Here is a 19,947-nt window from a genome sequence, read left to right on the forward strand (position 1 = left end):
CTAAGTGGAGTAACAATATTTGGAAAACCAAATATTGTGTTTTCACTTGTAAGTGGGAGTTAAGCTATGAGGATGCAAAGGCATAAGAATAATATAATGGACTTTGGGGACTTGGGGGAGAAGGTTGGGACGGGGGTGAGGTGTAAAAGACTGCATATTGGATACAGAGTATACTGTTCAGGTGACAAGTGCACCAAATTCCCAGAAATCACCACAAAAGAACTTATCCACATAACCAAAAAGCACCTGTATCCCAAAAACTATTGAAATAAGAAATAAAATAAAAAAAGAAATATACGAGGAGGCCAGTGGCTCATTCCTGTAATCTCAGTAGTTTGGGAGGCCAAGGCGGGTGGATCGCTTGAGCCCAGGAGTTTGAGACCAGCCTGGGCAACATAGTGAGAACCTGTCTCTACAAAAAATACAAAAATTAGCCAGGTATGGTGCCAAGTGCTTATAGACCCAACTACTCAGGAGTCTGGGGTGGGAGGATCCCTTGGACCCAGGAGGTAGAGGTTGTAGTGAGCTAAGATTACACCACTACACTCCAGCCTGGGTGACAGAAGAGAATCAGTCTTTAAAAACAAAAGTATATGAAGGCTCCTCCCAGACCTGGAGGCTGGGAGAGGGGGTGGGGCAAGAAGTTACCCATAGTCGAGGACAGGATCTTTACAATATATAGGCACTACTATTCTAGAAGGTTTGAGGGAAAATCACAGAGGACCTGGAACCTGGCTTCAGGACACTCCAACTAGGTTTGTGGAGATGGGGAGAAGAGACAGGTCTCTTGAGGACACGAGAGCGTAAGACTGGAGCATTCCTGGGACAGTGCAGAAATAGTCAACATAGGGCAGATAGGATGGAGGCGGGGATGTTGTGAAAGCAAATGAGAGGGATTTGGCTTGCTTCAGCTGGTGGTACAGAACCCTTGCTTTGTGAAACTGCAAAATGAAGTGTGATATTTGGTATTTTTCCTTTTCTTTCCCATCAGTCACCAAGAACTACTGATTCTGAGAATCATGCATTTTGGGTAGTAGGAGCCTTGGAGATCAGACAGCCTAGCCTCCCTATTTGTCCAGTGAGAAGATTAGCTCCCAAAGTTCAGGTGGTCTAGGTTTCTGAGAAGCAGAGCCAGGGGTGCCAGGCTACCCCACTAGTCAGCCACTGACCTAGGCCTGGACTTCTCTTCCTCGGACTTGTTTCCCCCCAGGAGTCCAGGATCCTAGACACTTATCCCTGGGTCCACAGGAGTCTATAGGAGAGAGGCCATCAACTCCTGCGCTCTCCAAAAAGTGTGGGCTCCAGGGACAGTCCAGTATTCATGGGACTTGTCCCTCTATCTGCAACCCCAGGAACCATGCCAAACCAGAACTTGAAAAATGGGAGTTGTTAGTTGTTCAGAGACAGGGAGGACAGAAAAGAATCAGGATGCATCGACCAGATCCATATGAGCCACAGAAAGCCAGTCTAGCGGGATGGAGAACAACATTATATTTGAGAGGAGTGAATTTTTTTATGAGTCACTAATCATAGGCTGCCTGTGGCCCTAACTTCAAGAAGGTTTGAATGGAGTATGTCCCACCAAAACCACATGGATTGAGAGCAAGGGAGAAAGCCTAGTCCTCAAGAAAATCAGGTAACTGTTACTAGAAGGAAGGTAGGGGACAAATGTTGGAAATGCAAAAGCAATAGATATTGACAGCAGCACCCTTGTACTAACCTGGAGATAAAAATGTCTGGCTGGCCTGTTCTCATAAGTGCTACTATGTGCCAGATATTTCCAGTGCTTTATCTGTATTAACCAATTGATCCTAACCTCAATCCTACTATATTCCCATTTTATAGAGGAGGAAATTGAGGTGCAGAGAGACTAATTAACCTACTCAAGGTCTTATAGTTAGTAAATGCCAGAGCTGAAAGCAGTCTGACTCTAGAATTTGTGTTCTTAATTATTGTGTTACAAGTATTTCCAGATTCCTTGCTTTTCTCCTTTCCTTATATCTTTTCCTCTGAAATAGGGATTTGAGGAAGGCCCTGATAATGAACATAAATTATCTAGCACACAATAATAGCCATTATTAATTTATCATTACTCATTAACAGAGTATGCAAAGCTTCTGACATATAGTAGACATTCAAAGACTATAAAATAAGGCAATAAGTAACTGAAGATCAACCAAGACATTTGCATGGACTCTGGAGCTGAAGGAAAATCTGCGTGACCTTCAGGGAGATTAGCAATGTATATGAAAAGAATAGATGCAGACAGCAAATGCATAAATAGAAATGTCCAGAGACCCATTGATGCGGGAGTGAAACGGTGAAATGCTAAATTCTCAAATGACTCCTTTTCTCCTTTCCTTCTCCAGTGCTGCTTAAGTAGAGCTGAGGCCAGGCGGGATGCAGCTAAAGTGGCCCTGATCAACTCCCTCTTCAATGAGCTGCCCTCTCGCAGGATCACCAAGGAATTCATTATAGAAAGTGTTCAGGAAGCAGTAGCCTCTACCAGCGTGAGTACCCACCCCGGAAGGCAGGAGATGGCTGCACTGAGAATTCTGAAGCATTTGAATCTTGAGAGATGCTAACATGAGCAAATTCTTATTTTAAGAATTCTGTAGATTCATTTTTTACCCATTAAATTGTTAATTTTCAGAAAAAAGAATACTTAAATTGGAAATCATAAAATTCACACATCTCAATAATACTTCTTAATCTCCCTGGATCACAATTAATCATGCTTTAAATCAAGGTAGATCATTGGATCCACCTGGATATGTTTAAGTGCATGCTTATTGAGGAGTGTTGATTCTTTTAGGGCCTGAGAACGCAAACAGTGGAATACTGCTTTAATCTAGTGGAAAATTAGCTCCATTTTCCGCAAAGTTGAAAGATCATGAAAAATCATCGGAAGTGTTTACTGAAAGTGTGAATTCTCCAGCCAGTGTGTGGCCCTGCAATCTGCATTTTTAAGGAAACATGGATTGTTTAGATATGGGAAAAACCATATGCCCAATATGTGTTAGCTATTAGAATTACTATGGTTGCGCCGGGCGCGGTGGCTCAAGCCTGTAATCCCAGCACTTTGGGAGGCCGAGACGGGCGGATCACGAGGTCAGGAGTTCGAGACCATCCTGGCTAACACGGTGAAACCCCGTCTATACTAAAAAATACAAAAAACTAGCCGGGCGAGGTGGCACCTGTAGTCCCAGCTACTCGAGAGGCTGAGGCAGGAGAATGGCGTAAACCCGGGAGGCGGAGCTTGCAGTGAGCTGAGATCGGCCACTGCACTCCAGCCTGGGCGACAGAGCGAGACTCAGTCGCAAAAAAAAAAAAAAAAAAAAAAAAAAAAATTACTATGGTTAATATCAATTACCTCTGCAGAGAGCATTGAAAATTTCTGTAATTAACACAATTAAATGCAAAGTGCTTTAAGAGCAAAACATCCTATCTTAAAAATTAGATAGGTTTTTTTTTTTTTTTTTGCAATACAGGACAGGATATTTGTCCCATGAATGATTTGGAGCTCCCAACTCCCATTGCTTCCAAACTATAAGCCAGGAAAGAAGCCTTGGGTCCCCACCTGTGGCGAGTATCTCCCTGTGTGTGCTCAAGGGCAGGAACCTGGCATTACCAAAGGGATTAGCCACCTCTGGCTTGCCTTTAGCACAGATAAACCCCACCTGAGATTTCCTTCTCTGTTTCCCTTAACTAGGAAGGCTCCGTCATTCTGGTGAAGCTGCTGATGATGAAGGAAACACTATCAGACTAGATGTGACTCTTTTCCCCTCATAAATCTTCTTATCACATAAAGGAGAGATAAGGAAGGAGCAGGAGTAGAAGGGTGATTGACTTGGCTGGGAGATGCCAGGGAGTTCTGTTCTATATCTGGTCTGAGGATGAAAGGAAGCCTTTATTTTCCAGTCCTGTAAATTTCAAGTGCTTTTGAGGAAGAGAGGTTAGGAAAATTATGCCTGATTTATATAAGTGTGAAATTTACTCAGGAGTAGGGAAGGGCCCTCAGTGTAAAAGTAATTTATCATTTTTTAAATGGAAATTTCTAAGGAAACAGATTATATATGGTTGCATGCTTCTAGATGGATTTCCTCTGGGATATTTAAAAAGCCAACATAAATATTTCAGCAGCGGTGTGTTAATGTTATTGCATTCAAAAGCTATAAATTTGCTGCTATCTGATGCTGGCACTTGTTTGTTCAGTCTCACAAAGTCACCATTGCCCACCTTCCCAGGAATCCGTGTCCATAGGACATGGAAGGGCTGGTCCAAAGGCCATACCAGAGTTGTGTTAGCTTCTTAGCACCACTCCCTACACCCAAATTGAAAGGGAATTTCATTTCTCCCCATCACCCACCCACCTCGTTTCCTAAACATTAAGCGGTACAGGAGTGAAAAAATATAAACCATGATCCATGTCTCCAGGCCAAACACCAGCATATTACGAAAAGCTCCTATTCAGAATCACAGCAGTAAAATATGAATGGTCCATACAACTGACAAATTCTTTCCATGTCAATTACATAATACTGCCTGGTTATCATTGGAATCAGAGCAAAGTCAGTGTTTCAAGATTTCAATAATCAATGAAGGCAGCCTCGGAGCTCAGCCATACAAATGTTAACACCACCACCAACAACACCCTGTGCAATAATACAGAAATGTCTTCCTTTGGAAAATTATTCTATCAGCGAGTATGTAACAATTAGTATTCTAATTAAATGCTCAATTCAAATTGATTACAAAACCCTCAAATCAACTGGAGACTTGGTTGTAGAGTGAACGTCTGTTCAGGTTAGACCAAAAATAGAAGACTTGCTGTGTGGTCACAGAATTAATTTGTGACCATTCGAAGAAGAGGAGGAAAAATCAGTAATTTTTCTTTTTCTGCTTGCTTTCCCAAGGGCACTTTAGATGATGCAGATGACCCCAGCACCAGTGTTGGAGCCTATCACTACATGCTGGAGTCAAACATGGGGAAGACCATGCTGGAGTTTCAGGTACCTGCCTGCCTGCCACATATTTATTTGATTATCCAATCCAGAAGCCTAAGAGAAATGCAACACTTATCACTAACATCTCCTGACCCAGTAATCTTTTGGTCTTAAGTGTTTTTGGTCATTTTAATTTAACCCTCCTGGAATCCAGCATGGTAGCCCCATCTCGGCCACATCTCATACGCCTAAACAAACACGCAATCGGTGAACAATCTTTGCTTTTATAAAGTATAAGACAAATCTAAGAAATTGGTGAGGTATACCACATGCTTATGATTCTGTAATATTTCACCAGCTTTTCAGTACAAAGCTCCCCCCTAAACCAATGAAAACAGTTTGATATGTTGGTTGTTACCATCTGCTTCTTAATTTTCAAGTCCTATAACTTCTGAAAGTTCCTGCAGTGCATATTAAACAAAATCCTCCTTGGGTCTGGTTTTCTATTAAACAAGTTCTGTCACCTCCTATCATCAATGAAATAAAAAAAAAAATTAACAATCTGTAACTCTTTTTCATCCACTGCCAACAAATGATAACAAGAACTGAGGAACTATATTACCTATTATTTCTAAAATATATTGTTATGTTAGTAACAACAATAGTAATAACAGCTGACACTTATGGATGTTTACTTTGGCCCATGCTTAGCATTTAACAAATAGTGTCATAATTTAACACTCACAATAACTGTATGAGGTAAATAATATTGTTATCCTCATGTTATCATTGAAGCTAGGGTTCAGGATCAGGCAGTCTGATCTCTGAGCTCACACATCTGACTATTATTCTATATCAGGCTAGACAGATAGAATTTTAGTAGTGATTGGACATGAAATGTGCTTCCCTTTAAAAAACTTAACTCCAATGCAGTTGAACATCCATACACGTGCAATGCTGGTAGGAATCAGAATGCAATATGACAAAAAGACTTCACCCTTAGAAATTCTGTTTTCTTTTTTTTTTTTTTTTTGAAACGGAGTCTCGCTCTGTCGCCCAGGCTGGAGGGCAGTGGTGCGATCTTGGCTCACTGCAAGCTCCACCTTCTGGGTTCACACCATTCTCCTGCCTCAGCCTCCCAAGTAGCTGGGACTACAAGCGCCTGCCGCCACGCCTGACTAATTTTTTGTATTTTTAGTAGAGACAGGGTTTCACCATGTTAGCCAGGATAGTCTTGATCTCCTGACCTTGTGATCCACCCGCCTTGGCCTCCCAAAGTGCATTACAGGTGTGAGCCACCGCACCTGGCCTTAGTCATCCAGTTTTATTCTTAAGTGGCCATGGTCTTACTGACCTTTGACGTAGCCTGTCTTGGTTAGGAAGCAACAAGGTATCCTTTAAGCCTAGTGGATGGTGCACATGTCAGCTCAGTGGCTGTGACCCAGACTCTGCAGTGGGTTGGCCAGTTCGAGCCTGGCTCTTTTCCTTACCTCAAAATCTATTTCCTCATTTGGGTGTAAATCAGGGAGAATAACAGTACCTTCCTCACAGTGCTATTGTGAGGATTAAATGGGATGATATGGCTAGAGTCCAGAAGAGTGCCTGGGGTATAATGAATGCTCAGTGAAAATGAACAACCATTATTATATGTATTTCTGAAGGAGTCTTTGCTTGAAATGCCAGAGGCTACTGGATGGATTCCGTTGACAACTCTGTCTAACCTAGCTCTATTTGAACCTGCACAAAATGGCTCAGGGCCCCTATTGTAGGATAAAAGAGTCGATCTGTAAAAGGTCCTTTTTTTCATAACAATCTAAAACTAAACAGAGGAATAATACTTTTACAAAGAGGTATTTGTTTCAGAGAAAGAATATAAACTGTAAAAAATCATACAGACCTATGTGTCAAGACTGCTCTACCACTCGCCATCTGTGACCTTGTCCACTCTGAGACTCAGTTTTCTCGTCTATAAAACAGGAATAATAATGCCCATTTTGTAGAATTTTTGTGGGATTTAAGTAGTGTAACATTTATAAAGCATCTGGCATAATGCTTCCCCAAGCAGGAATTTCATTTAATTCCTGTTCCCCCTCCAAATCATATTGTAGTTCTTTTATTATGGAATGAACATTGCCTGCCCCAGTACACAGTAGCTTGTATGTGATTTAGCGCTATTTTTGGAAAAATTAAGAATGATTTTGAATGTGATTGGTTTAGTCTGCCAAAGATGGGGGAAGGTGAGATTAAAAAAAAATTCTTAAAATTCCTTCCAAGTACTATGAAAGGCTCTACTCAATCCTCTTTTAGTAATACTTTAATTGTTTTGCTATAGGCTAGGTGTTTTCTGTGTGGTCTGTAGTAAGGTATTTAAATTTGTGAAATAATAATTTGAATCCTACATTCATGGACATGCTTCATAAATTCTCCTAAAGGGTCTGGGTACAGGACGGAGACAAAGGAAGAGGAAGATGTGAGAGCAGGGAAAATCCAAACTCCCTTCCCCAGTAGGGATACTGGCAACCCAGGAGGAGGGCCTGTGGAGCGCATGCCTTTTCCTTCCACCAGCCCTAGCTTGCCTGCTGGGACCTGGCACATTCCTTAGTGGCTGGGTTAAATGCTTCCGCTTGTGTCTACACATAATGGGAATTGCCCACAGACCTGGACTGTTTCTGCAGCCAACACAGCAATTCAGTACCCCTGGTGGGTAATAGATGTGTGTTTGTATCTAGCTATGGATGACTCTACCATGTAAAAACAAGCTGGTGTCTCCAGACTGCCCTCGGGCTTTCGCGGGGCGGGAGGCGGGTGGGGGCGTCCTGCAGCCAGCACTCAGAGGAAACATGATAGGTCTCTGCTTACCTTCACTTCGTGGGAGGGAAGCCGGGATGCCTGTTTCGAGGTAGCTTTGCCACAGAGAAAATTGCCTGCTGTTTGCGGGAAAGGCTGGGAGCAGCACTAGTCACTGGGTCTTGTCAAGGTCAGATTCTAGGCAGACGTTGACTGAAGCTGGTTAATATATTTATTCTGAAGCCTAATGCAATCCAAGGAAGAGTTGTTTATTTACATCTGCTAAATTTTCCAGGTCGCCTTTTAAAACCTCATCCCATAAACAAATTTCCTCTTAAATCCATTCTCTTGGGTGGGGAGATGGTGCCCACCTGTTTTTCAAGTTCTCCATTTACAGTGTTTGTTTTTCTTATTTCTGATGAATCACAGAGCCAAACCTGTCTCCTAGAAAGAGTTCCAAAGAGAAGCAGTGAGCATTTTCTCTCTACCAAGTAGCTGAAAAGCCAAACATTGTTTCTAACAGAGGCAACACCAGGAAAGGCTGTGAGGACAGAGCCCCGTTGTTGTCTGTTTCAATGAAATGAATGACAAAATAAACCAGGAAAGCTGCAGAGTGAGAGCTGCAACCGAAATCTTCCCCGAAGAGGAAAGAAAATACACAGCTTGATTCTTTGTTCTATATTAAATTTACTCTGCTAGTCAGGACCAGCTAGATAATTTGCCAGGCCCAGTGCAAAATGAAAATCTAGGGGCCCTTGTTCAAAAATTACCAAGAATTTCAAGACAGCAGAGCACTAAACAAAGCAGGGGCCCTGTACAGCTGCGCAGACCTCGTGCCCGTGAAGCCGGGCTTGCGCTGAGACATAGCCACAAGAAGAGACCAGACAAGGGCTAGGCAAGTGAGGCATTTGTCTTGGGTACAAAATTGAAAGGGATGCATAAAAACTTCATAATCAAGATGAATAATATTATAATGCATTATTTTTAAACTCAAAATTCATGCAAAAAATTCACGATAAACAAAATATCAGAATTATAAATAAAAGACCATGAATATGTATAATTGGCCCCACTCACTTTAAATCTTGCCTCATCTGCCTCACCTTATGAGGCTAACTTGTTTTTCTGTTGGTCTAGGCGGGCCCCTCAGGCTTCCAAATTACCTCACAAACCAAACACCACACCCCAAAATACTTCAGTGAGGAGTATGACAGATCCTACAGGAAAAGACAACACTGATTTCCTTTATTTAAAAAAAAATTGTGTATATATATATATATATATATTTTTTTTTTTTTTTCTGAGACAGGAGTCTTGTTATTTTGCCCAGGCTGGGCACAAGCTCATACTCTTCCTGCCTCAGCCTCCCAAGTAGCTGGGACTACAGGCACATTCCACGGCACCTGGCTACACTAACTTCCTTTAGAGTAACAGACCTTCTCCAGGTAGAATACGAGCCAGCAAACACCAGGCAGCAAAGAATCATGGGGAAACTGGCAAGCGGAACTCCACAGCAGCCCTCTCCTTCCCACTCTGCAATCATGCAAGGATTTCCAACGGAATCAGTCAGAGGCATGCAAAGATTTTCTGGAGTTGAGCCAAGAGCTCAGATAGTTTTGGGAAAATTTGAAGAGAGTGAATTTGGTCTTATGAGGGGAAATAAAGAAGTGAGACAGAAAATATGTGAAAATATTTAAATATACTTTATATAATGATGGCAAGATGAATATCTCCACAGAGGACAAAAACTAGATGGGGATATAACGTACGAAGTTGGAAAGGAGGTCATCTTCCCTAGGGAATTTTAAGAACAAGAGCAACACTGAGGAGGAGACAGTTGTGTTACTGGAGAGGAAAAAAAAAAGCTGCTTCGTGACGGGATAGAAATTTAGACAAACCAGAGGTGGTGAGGAGGTTGGCCTTCATCCTGGAGACAAAAACAGTTCAAGTCTCTTTGGGGACATTTTTGAAAGATGAAGGTTGTCAAGGGGCATGAGAAAGGGTTTTGGTTCTGTTCACAGAAGAGCTGTGAATTCTAAAGTCTTAGGAGATTTTCAGAGTGGAATGATAGTCGCTTATGGGGCGGGGAGAGCAGTTAGTCTACAGATAAGACAGAGAGCCCAGAAGACCCCAGAGGAAGAAGAATATGTTTCTAAGACAACAATTATCAGAGGATGGAATTAAGAGCCCTGTTAGCCATAGGCTGTTTCTCAAACTGGGCCACAAGGATGCAAGAACAATGCCAAGATAGCTAGCTATAGGAAGCCACAAAATAAATCCCATATATGTGTCTGAGTTCTCAACTTTATGTAAAGATTTAGGGTGGTGGGGGTCAGATGGAGGAGTGGAGTCTCACTCACTTGCCCAGGCTGGAGTGTGGTGTCGCGACGGCAGCTCACTGAACTCTCCATCTCCCAGGTTCAAACAATTCTCCTGCCTCAGCCTCCCAAGTAGCTGGGATTACAGGCACCCGCCACCACACCTGGCTAATTTTTGTGTTTTTAGTAGAAACAGGTTTTCACCATTTTGCCCAGGCTGGTCTCCATCTCCTGACCTCAAGTGATCCGCCTGCCTCAGCCTCCCAAGTGCTGGGATTATAGGCGTGAGCCACCGCACCCGGCCAATATTTATTTTCTCTTTTCTAAAAATGGACATATACAATCAAATACAAAATTTGAGTGGATTTTTATAAGACATAAAACCAAAAAATTTTTCTTATTTACAAATATTGTCATTCCTGTTACATCATAGAGACTGGTTCCCAAATATTAAAAAATCCTTCGTATTCATTTTTATGGCTTCAAAGTATTCAGTGAGTTGATTTGTTAGTATGGTAGGAAGGGCAACACAAATTTGCCCTCCTCAGCCAATGAGGCTACTTTGATGGAAAGCCAGAGGAGAACAGCAGTGACAGTCAGATTGGACAGGATTTGATTTCTAGAACAAAGCACTCTCACTTTTTCAACTTAGCATAGTGATGTGATGAAGTGAAAATCTGAACAAGGGCAGGAAGATGTGGAGGGGAGGGGCCAGGAGGGGGCAGCAACCCTGGGCACCGGACCCAGGACCCTGTGCAGACAGGGAGGTCTCCATCTGGGGCAGAAGGAGCAGCTCAGCTGGTATTCATGTGTGTTTTAATTAGCAGACACAAGTGGTTTTGCTTTTACTGAGGTGTCTGTGGGCTCTTAGAGTGCTTACTGTGCAGTGAACTTAGACAAAATGCCAAACTGGATCTCTGACAGAAAAGAAGAAAAACATTTCATTCTAATGGCAATTTTAGACATGAGAGAAGTGCTATTTGCTCTTCTAATAATCTGATAGCTTTAAAATTTACCAAATAATTTTAAGATGCCTAAAACCTGACTATGAGTCTCCTGATTTTCATACGAGAACCTCTTCCCGAGCAAGCAGATGTAAAGACAGTTAATTAAAGTCAGCTTTTTTGTTTTGTTTTAAGAGAGAAAATATTATGTTGCCCAGGCTGGTCTCAAACTATTGGGCTCAATGAATTCTCATGCCTCAGCCTCCCGAGTTGCTAGGACTATAGGCACACACCACCGTGCCCAGCTAAAAGCTTTTTTGAATGAGCAGTAAGACATCTATGTTAAGTTTTTATAACTATTTTTAAGACATGAAAGCTCCTTAATTGTATAGAGTTATTTTTCAGTAATTTCAATAACTGCAGGCTATTAATCCACAATAGATGTATCTCTGACCAAAAAAAAAAAACTATATATGAAATGCAAATAATTTCAGTGGAAAACTTTTCATTGTAACCGCATTAGGAAAATGAAAATCTTCAGTATATTTATACACCTTAGCTTTACCTTGATATCACAAAAGGCAAGGAAATGATGGTGCTGATAGTCTGAATGCTATGCTCAGCTCTGGCCCTTGGATTTGGAAACCATGGGTGAGTTTTAATGTCAATACAACCTTATTGTCTACATTTCAAGGCATTTTTCTTGACTGAATTTATAAATTTAGGAGTATTGAACAGTTTCTGTAGTTTGTTCATTATATGTTTTATATTGACAAAAGACAAAATTATAATAAATTTAGTTTAACGATCTAGCTGACTTTTACTTGCAATTTTAGAATTGGGTAATACCTCCTTCTGTAAAATAGAATGAGTGTTCCGATGGGCTGAGCAGAGGAAGTTGGCTTTAGGCAGAAAAGGGCTGAAGAAGGAAGAAACAGAGGACAAAAATGGATTGGTCATTTCATAGTTACTTCTCTTGTAAAGATTATAGCAGTGGGGACTTCTTTATTATGCTGGCTAAAACTGGCTTATTTGGGGATTTGGGTATATTTATTTTGGGGCTTAAATTTTTGAGAGTTAAATTGTTTTCTTTAAGATATAACATAGTCACATGATTCAAAACTCAGTAAGTTTTGCAAAATAATGTCACAAGAAGGTCTCCCTCGTACTCCTGTCCCCCAGGCATTCCTCTGGCATTCCAGAGACAGCTAACGATACCAGATCCTTTTGTATCTTACTAGAACTCTTCTAGGCATTTACAAGCAAACATGTATATAGCAATCTTCTTAATCAAATAGCACACATTACACACTGTTGTGTACCTTGCTTTTATTTTAACACGTCATAGAATTCTTTCTATTTAAACTTCTGGAACATTCTCATCCTTTCTTTGTGATTGCAAAGTGTTCAGTAGTATAGATATATCATACTTTAGCCATTCCTCTAAAAGTGACCATTTAAGATGCTCTCAGTCTCCAGCAATTTTTAAAAATGATACAATGTAAAGCCTTGCCTATACACTATTTCTCAGATGTCCTGGTATATTTAAATAACTTCTTGAGTGTAGAACTGTTCAGTGTATTATTTTTAATGCTGAAAGACATTTGTCAAATATTTAGTCATTTCATTACACAAGTAATGTAATGCTATGGATATAGCAAAGGAGGGAGAGAAGAATGTTTCAGAAGCCTGGGGACCCTGGGCTTGGGAAAGTCCCAAAGTGTTGTGACAATATTGTGTATTCTGTTTCCTGATATATTTGGGAATTAAGAGTTATACCCTGCTCAGTTCTCACCAATGCACATTTCTGATTTGGGACCAATGATAGTTGTCTGGGTTTTGTAGGAGCTGATGACCATTTTCCAACTATTGCACTGGAATGGAAGCCTAAAAGCCCTTCGTGAAACAAAGTGTTCCCGACAGGTAAGATTTTCTAATCAAGTCTGAGTTCGTGTCACATGAACGAAGCAGGTGGCTCATCATCTTCCTAGGAGATTTCCTTTATTCGGATTTTTCCGAATATAAATTTGGTACCTTATTTATTAAGAGCAGAGGACACATGAAGAAATATATGGAACAACCCCACTGAGTCAGGGACTGACCAAATATACACACTAAAAAGAACGTGGGCACAGGACTGATTTAGGTACCTGTACTGAATGCAAACCAAAAGGATCATAAAGGCAGACAGCTTCTAAAGAAAATCCTGGATCTGCTCCATACGCCTCCCCTGCCTCCTTGGAATGTGTGCCCTCTTGCACCTTCTGATGCAGAAACTTGAAAATGCAATGCTTCTGAAACCTCGTCGCTGGAGAGTGGCCAAGTTGGTGGCAGGAGAAGAGTATTTCCTACTCCTGCCAAAAGTCCCCAATAAACAACAGAAATGATTATAAACTCTGACAAGCCAGCATTTAATCACCCCCATTTTTTTGGTTTAGAAGTTTCTTCTTTATTTTTCAGAGACATGGTCTCACTATTTCTTTGTTATTTATGAGAAGCACCCTTCCCCCCTTTTTAAATAGCTAATGTAAACCCCCGCCTGTGTATTTAATGGTTTTCACCTGCTGTTCTCCAAGATTTATCCTTCCTCTACCCACCGTTAGAATGTGAAAGATGGTAGTTTATTTCTGAGAATTTCCTAGTAGGAATTTGTATGAGGAAGAAAGCCTCTAGGAATCAGCAAGGGAAGGGTGGGTATAAGGAGCTTTCCATGCATTGCAGCCCCTAGAGATTTTAGTTGTTTTTTGCTTAGAAAGTCTAGGTTTCAGTTGTCAAAGATGGAAAAGAAATGAGTAGCTGACAATGGCTTTGGTTTTTTTTTTCCTTTTCCTTTGATTTTACAAAAGGCCTTTGAAATATGCTGGTTGGGTTATAAACACTTTTCCATGATTGTTTTTAATTTGTTAAGGTCATAAATGCATACCATATGTTCTTGAAAATAAAAATAAGCAATGCATTCGCTCCACATGATCAACTCTGCATAGGATGTTATTATGTATTGACAAATTTTTCACACAAGAATTGACAGGCAGTAACTAATTTTTAATTATTTGCAAAAGTAAAAGACAATGTACCATGAAGGTATCATTATGATATCAATAATGGAGATATCTACCTTCCATCATACATTTCTAAACTCCCTTCTGTATTTACTGTGAGACAGTTGGACCGTCTCCCTTGTGCTAATACCACAGTTGATTCTCCTGGTTTCTAAATGATACTCTGAGATGCCCTTAACTAAGAGTTTCCTGCTTTCTTTTTTTTTTTTTTTTTTGAGACGGAGTCTTGCTCTGTCCCCCAGGCTGGAGTGCAGTGGCCGGATCTCAGCTCACTGCAAGCTCCGCCTCCCAGGTTTACACCATTCTCCTGCCTCAGCCTCCCAAGTAGCTGGGACTACAGGCGCCCGCCACCTCGCCCGGCTAGTTTTTTTTTTGTATTTTTAGTAGAGACGGGGTTTCACTGTGTTAGCCAGGATGGTCTCGATCTCCTGACCTCGTGATCCGCCCGTCTCGGCCTCCCAAAGTGCTGGGATTACAGGCTTGAGCCACCGCTCCCGGCATTATTATTATTATTATTATTTGAGACGGAGTCTCGCTCTGTCGCCCAGGCTGGAGTGCAGTGGCTGGATCTCAGCTCACTGCAAGCTCCGCCTCCCAGGTTTACACCATTCTCCTGCCTCAGCCTCCCGAGTAGCTGGGACTACAGGCGCCCGCCACCTCGCCCGGCTAGTTTTTTGTATTTTTTTAGTAGAGACGGGGTTTCACCGTGTTCACCAGGATGGTCTCGATCTCCTGACCTTGTGATCCGCCCATCTCGGCCTCCCAAAGTGCTGGGATTACAGGCTTGAGCCACCGCGCCCGGCCGCTTCCTGCTTTCTTCAGTGGATTTGACCAAATGACATTCTGCCTAAATCCCTCTGTAGAGCTACTTCCCTCTCTTTCCAAAGGAAGTAATGCTGGGCAACAGGGTTCAATGAATAAATGAGGTCATATTCATAGTAGTTGTTGTAGGAATGTATTTTCAGTGAATGGCTTGTATTTCTAGAGGTGGCAGAGCTGTGTTTGGTGAACATTATTGAGTCATTCCTGGGGATGTGTTTTGACTCAACCTGGAGTGGTGTGCTTTGCTAGGCCAACTTAGCCCTTCATTTCCTTTACAGAAGTAAACCAGGGGGTTTTGGTTTCAGTTTTTGAACATGAGAGAGGTTGGGGGACGTGGGAGGCAGGGGGAGGCATGTGGACAGGTTTCTTTGTTGCTCTTTATTGACACCCTGGACTTTGTTTCTTGGCCCCCAGGAAGTCATCTCCTACTATTCTCAGTATTCTCTAGATGAAAAGATGCGCAGCCACATGGCCCTAGACTGGATCATGAAGGAGCGGGAGTCACCAGGAATTGTCTCTCAAGAGCTACGAATGGCCCTGAGGCAGTTGGAGGAAGCCAGGAAAGCAGGACAAGAACTACGGTTTTACAAAGAAAAGAAAGAAATCTTGAGCTTAGCCCTGACTCAGATCTGCAGTGACCCTGACACTTCCTCACCCAGTGATGATCAGCTGAGCCTTACAGCCCTGTGTGGCTATCACTAGCAAGGCCAAGCCCCGGGTGCCCTCAGTGATGGCAGAGGCCAGACTCTGACATTAGGAATTTCAGTGCAGAGGTCCTCAGAGGCTCTAGCATCTCTAGCTACTACCGGAAGGCTCTCCTAACCCTCTCCACACATTCCATTTACAGAGTATGAGAGTTGTAGGACCCTTACAAGACCCAACAAGCCACTCAATGCATTTTTTCCATCACACTCTCAATAGTTCCAGCTCAGGATGAAAGGATAGACACAAAACTTTCGAAAAACATTTCCAGGCCTGGCTCTAACCTAAAGCCTGATTGACATGTGCCTTGCTAGATTATATGTGTTGTTTCAAAGAAGAGTCCAATATAGCATCCCCCAAAAGAACAGCAGCCAGAACTAGGTAAAGTAGCATGATAGCAGTTTTAAAAAATACTTAGGTTTAAATAAATAATACGGATTGTTTTACAAAATATGTAAGGATCAGAGTCTCTTTCTAAGCTTTGTAAGCTAAGCAATAGTTTATGTCCCAGTAGATACACTGCAGAGATACAGTGGGGATTTTATCTGGGCATCTCACCATCAAAGATCTTGAAATAGTAATAGTATGAAAATACTAGATAAAATTAATGTTTAAAAGCTTTTGTAATAATAATTTTTTAAAACCCATGCTCTTCCATATATGGGGATAAATATCACCTAGAAAAGTAGCCTCACTCTTATTCCTCAAGAATATCCAACTTTTATGAGTCTTGCAATCAATTATGTTCATTTTTAGTTTGCAAATAGATAACCTGAACTAATTTGTTCTTATTTTTTGCCACTGCAAACATATATCTACAGGGAGAAAAATTAATGGCATTGCAAAGGTTAAAACATTTTGAAAAATTATTAGCATGTGACAAAGAATGCTTGCATTTGATTAGTTTCACTAGCATTTGAAAGAAGGACTCTTTAGCTCTTTTTGTTATTCAAGAGCATAAGCAACCAGTAGCTCAAATGTAGTATCATTATTAAGTTTAAGTCACTGGAATCTTCTTTAAAGGAGGGATAAGACATTGCCATCTCTAATTGACTCATCTATATGGGTCAATCAACTGATCAGAAAATAAAAAAAATTTTTTTTTTTTTTTAGTAGAGATGGTATTTCATCATGTTGCCCAGGCTGGTCTTGAACTCCTAGGCTCAAGCAATCTGCCTGTCTCTGCCTCCCAAAGTGCTGAGATTACAGGCGTGAGCCACCATGGCTGGCCTAAACTAATTTTTAGATAGTTCCTGGTCACTCAAATTTAAGAATGTCAGCAATGTCAATTTTAAATGCTCATAGGTATTTCCTTATCTATAACATGAAAATGATTATTCTGCATTTTATCCAATAGTCCAAATTAAAGAAAATATTTTTCTCAATTTAAAATAATTTCTTTTTCTTTTGTTTATGCAAGTGCATACATGCTTCACTGAAAGCAAAACCATTATAATTACATTAAAGTTTATAAAATAAGACATTTTAACCTCATATCTAATAAGTATGTACAAAGGTAACTATCACTCCTTAAATTCACATGAAAACTACTGTAACTGATCATGTATTTTGGAATTAGACTTGATAATAAAAGATTATCATGTATCACATATCTCACACCGGGGAACATTTAGCTACATAATTGTCCCACTTTAATATCTTTTAAAGGTAATAGTAATTTTTGGCACATTTTATTTTAAAATATTATTTAAACAAAAGTTACATTCCTTTCCACAATGAAGCTAAATGTCACCTAGGAAAGAACTTTATTCCCTTATATTCCTGAAAAGGAATCAGAATTAACATTTTTATGTTGAATAAATTTTAAAATTTAGGAAACATTCTATTTAATTTTTTTCATAAAGCCATTACTCTTTACATTGCCATTTCCAAAAAGCCACAATTTCCCATGTTGGATGTGATTAAAGTTAGGCACACCTTTACTGCATTAGCAGCCTTTGACAATGACTTCCTCAAACTTACACCATCTTAAATAGATGCAGGGACAGGGATCAGATGGTATGATATCAAATTTACTTTCTGTCCTACAAGTTAAAAACTGTACCCATTCTGTAAATTGAAAATAGAGGTTTTCCCTTGGCCACTGTCAGTTTTTCCTGACTGGTCAAAACTGCCCATTCTTCTTGGAATGGTATGGAAGCTTCAGCAAAAGACGTAAAAGTCAGAATCTTTGCTGGTTCCTTGAATGCTCATTTGATAGTAAATCAATTTCAGCTGAGACATAAGGGCTGTCCGTACATCATATAAACATCTTTACAGCCTAGAGAAAAGAAGGTTGAAGAGCAAAGCAGATTTGTTTTTCCTTTTCTAGATCTTGTTCTGAACAACACACTGTGATAAAGGGGACTAGAGGGGAAGATTCCCTATTTAAACACATGAAGCTCTGGATCCTAGCCTTTTTTGGTTATAAACCCTTTGAGAATCTGATAAAAGCTATGGATCATCTCCTAGGAAAATCGAACAAAATGTATACATTCACATTACACAGTTCCAGAATATATGGACCCCCCAAAGACCATGGATTGCCCTAGGGGATCCTTAGATTCTTGTTTAGAACTGTTGATTTTGAACACAACATACAGTGTCAAGGTTTACATCAGTGATCCACCATAACTCAGACATAGCCCAGGTAGCCTGTTTCTAACACAACTGTCATAATTCTGAAATCCAAAATTGCACTGTGTTTGACAGGAGTTAGTTTAATTTCCACAAAATCCAAATTTACCGTATTATTGTTTTTTAAAAAGCAGTTTAGAGCAAACTAGTCGCTAAACTCGGGTGAATGGGACAGAAAGTACAGATTTAATAAAGTCGTACCTCTAATGTTCAGAATTTGGTTGTCTATTCAAAGCTATAATTCACTCCTATTTTTCTGTTAAATTTATTTACCTATTTCTAGAAAAGGAAAATAATTAAACCATAGATATTCCTGAAATGCTGTACCTGTATCAAATATGAATCTGATCAGCTAAGTCTCCGGAAAAAGAGAATCAAAAGGATAAAGGTTTAACACTTTTCTGTTTCTTTAGAGAAAGTTTTCAAAGCCAGAGGTGGTGTTGTAGTTGACTTTATCTCTAGCTGAGATGCTTTAGAGAATTCTGAGTTTTATCATGCCATGCCTTTCTTTTTATCCAAAGGACAAAAGAAGCCGGACTAAGAATATTTTTATACTATATTCAAAGGTAAACATTAGTTAAGATGTTATCTCTTATATATTGTTGATTTTTTTGTTGGTTTGCCTTACAGAAATGCAAATATCAAGATTTCTTCTATAGTGTCCATCCTTAAAGGTAACATTAAGATTGTTTTTAGCCAAGGCTCTAGGAAAATGAAAATCCTTCTCCTTATAGCAGTGGTTCTCCATTTTGACTGTACATTAGAAATACCCAAGGAACCTTAAAAAACCCTAAATATCCAGATTGTACCCAAACCAATTAAATCAGGCTCTGGGAGTGGAGCGCAGGCATCAGTATTTTCTAAAGCTCCCCAGGCAGTTCTAACACGCAGAAGGTTGATAACCACCGGTTGCTCCAGAAGTACTGGCTCAGAGGTCTATGCCTAACCACTGGGAACTATTACTCCACTTGACCTTGACCTCAAACTCAAATGTAGAGCTCTTCTGAGCTGGGTAGAAGCACATTTTTTTTGCTTGGATAAGAGGTCTCTCCTGGAACCCAGGACTAAAGCAGGGCAAGTACACACACATGTGCATATATGCACAAACATCCCTCATCTGAGCAGGAGAGCCAGATTCTGCCCCAGGGTCCAAGCTCTCTTTCTCAAACATGATAGATAACTATCTGCACCAGAATCGTATCGGTTACTTATCTAAAAATACAACTTCCTTAGGCTGCACCTTAGACCTTGCAACCAAATTTCAGGAGAGGGTCTGGATTATGAACCACTTCACCAGGTGTTTCTGATCACACTTCAGCTTGAGATCTTCTGGGTTAAAGCTACCTAACACATCCTTTACTGGGCAGCAGAGCCCTGGCTTCTACAGAGAGAGCACAGAAAGGAATAAGGGAGTGTGTGAAAGGTTACCTCTCCACCCCTCCTGGAAGCTAGAGAGAAGAAGGGGCAAAAAGATGTGTTGCATTTACCTCTCAAATGAGCAGCACCTACTCTTTGATCACTTTGGCCCCAACATTTGGTATTACTTTTAATCCCTTTCCTAGAAATCATAAAAATACCTATCAGCTCATGGTTAAAGTCATGTTTTAATATCTAACTAAGTCCCAGTAACACTTTCCTCCTTGGAGCAAAGTAGGTGGTAAAAAAGGCAAGCAGAAGCTTCTTTTGAGAGCTATTGATTCTCTAGTGTTGTTGCTTCCCAAGCAAAAGTCCC

General features: G+C 40.6%; 1 protein-coding gene and 1 long non-coding RNA gene across 2 annotated transcripts in view; one reads left to right on the forward strand and one right to left on the reverse strand.

Annotated features, from left to right (window-relative positions):
• Window positions 1–18,431, forward strand: part of LIX1 (limb and CNS expressed 1) — a 52,047-nt gene extending 33,616 nt beyond the window's left edge. Inside the window, exons 3-6 of the mRNA XM_033179044.1 lie at window positions 2,370–2,510; window positions 4,917–5,012; window positions 12,841–12,918; window positions 15,291–18,431. Of these exons, the coding sequence (XP_033034935.1) occupies window positions 2,370–2,510; window positions 4,917–5,012; window positions 12,841–12,918; window positions 15,291–15,578 (603 nt within the window). The 3' untranslated portion in view covers window positions 15,579–18,431. The remainder of the gene's footprint in view (window positions 1–2,369; window positions 2,511–4,916; window positions 5,013–12,840; window positions 12,919–15,290) is intronic.
• Window positions 6,211–8,290, reverse strand: LOC117064879. The gene is made up of 3 exons (XR_004429722.1): window positions 8,105–8,290; window positions 7,806–7,977; window positions 6,211–6,912 (listed from the first exon to the last, which is right to left on the reverse strand). It is a non-coding gene; the product is annotated as an uncharacterized LOC117064879 (long non-coding RNA).
• Window positions 18,432–19,947: the final 1,516 nt, after the last annotated feature.

This window comes from Trachypithecus francoisi, unplaced genomic scaffold, assembly GCF_009764315.1.
Source record: "Trachypithecus francoisi isolate TF-2019V2 unplaced genomic scaffold, Tfra_2.0 Lachesis_group2, whole genome shotgun sequence".
Taxonomy (NCBI): domain Eukaryota; kingdom Metazoa; phylum Chordata; class Mammalia; order Primates; family Cercopithecidae; genus Trachypithecus; species Trachypithecus francoisi.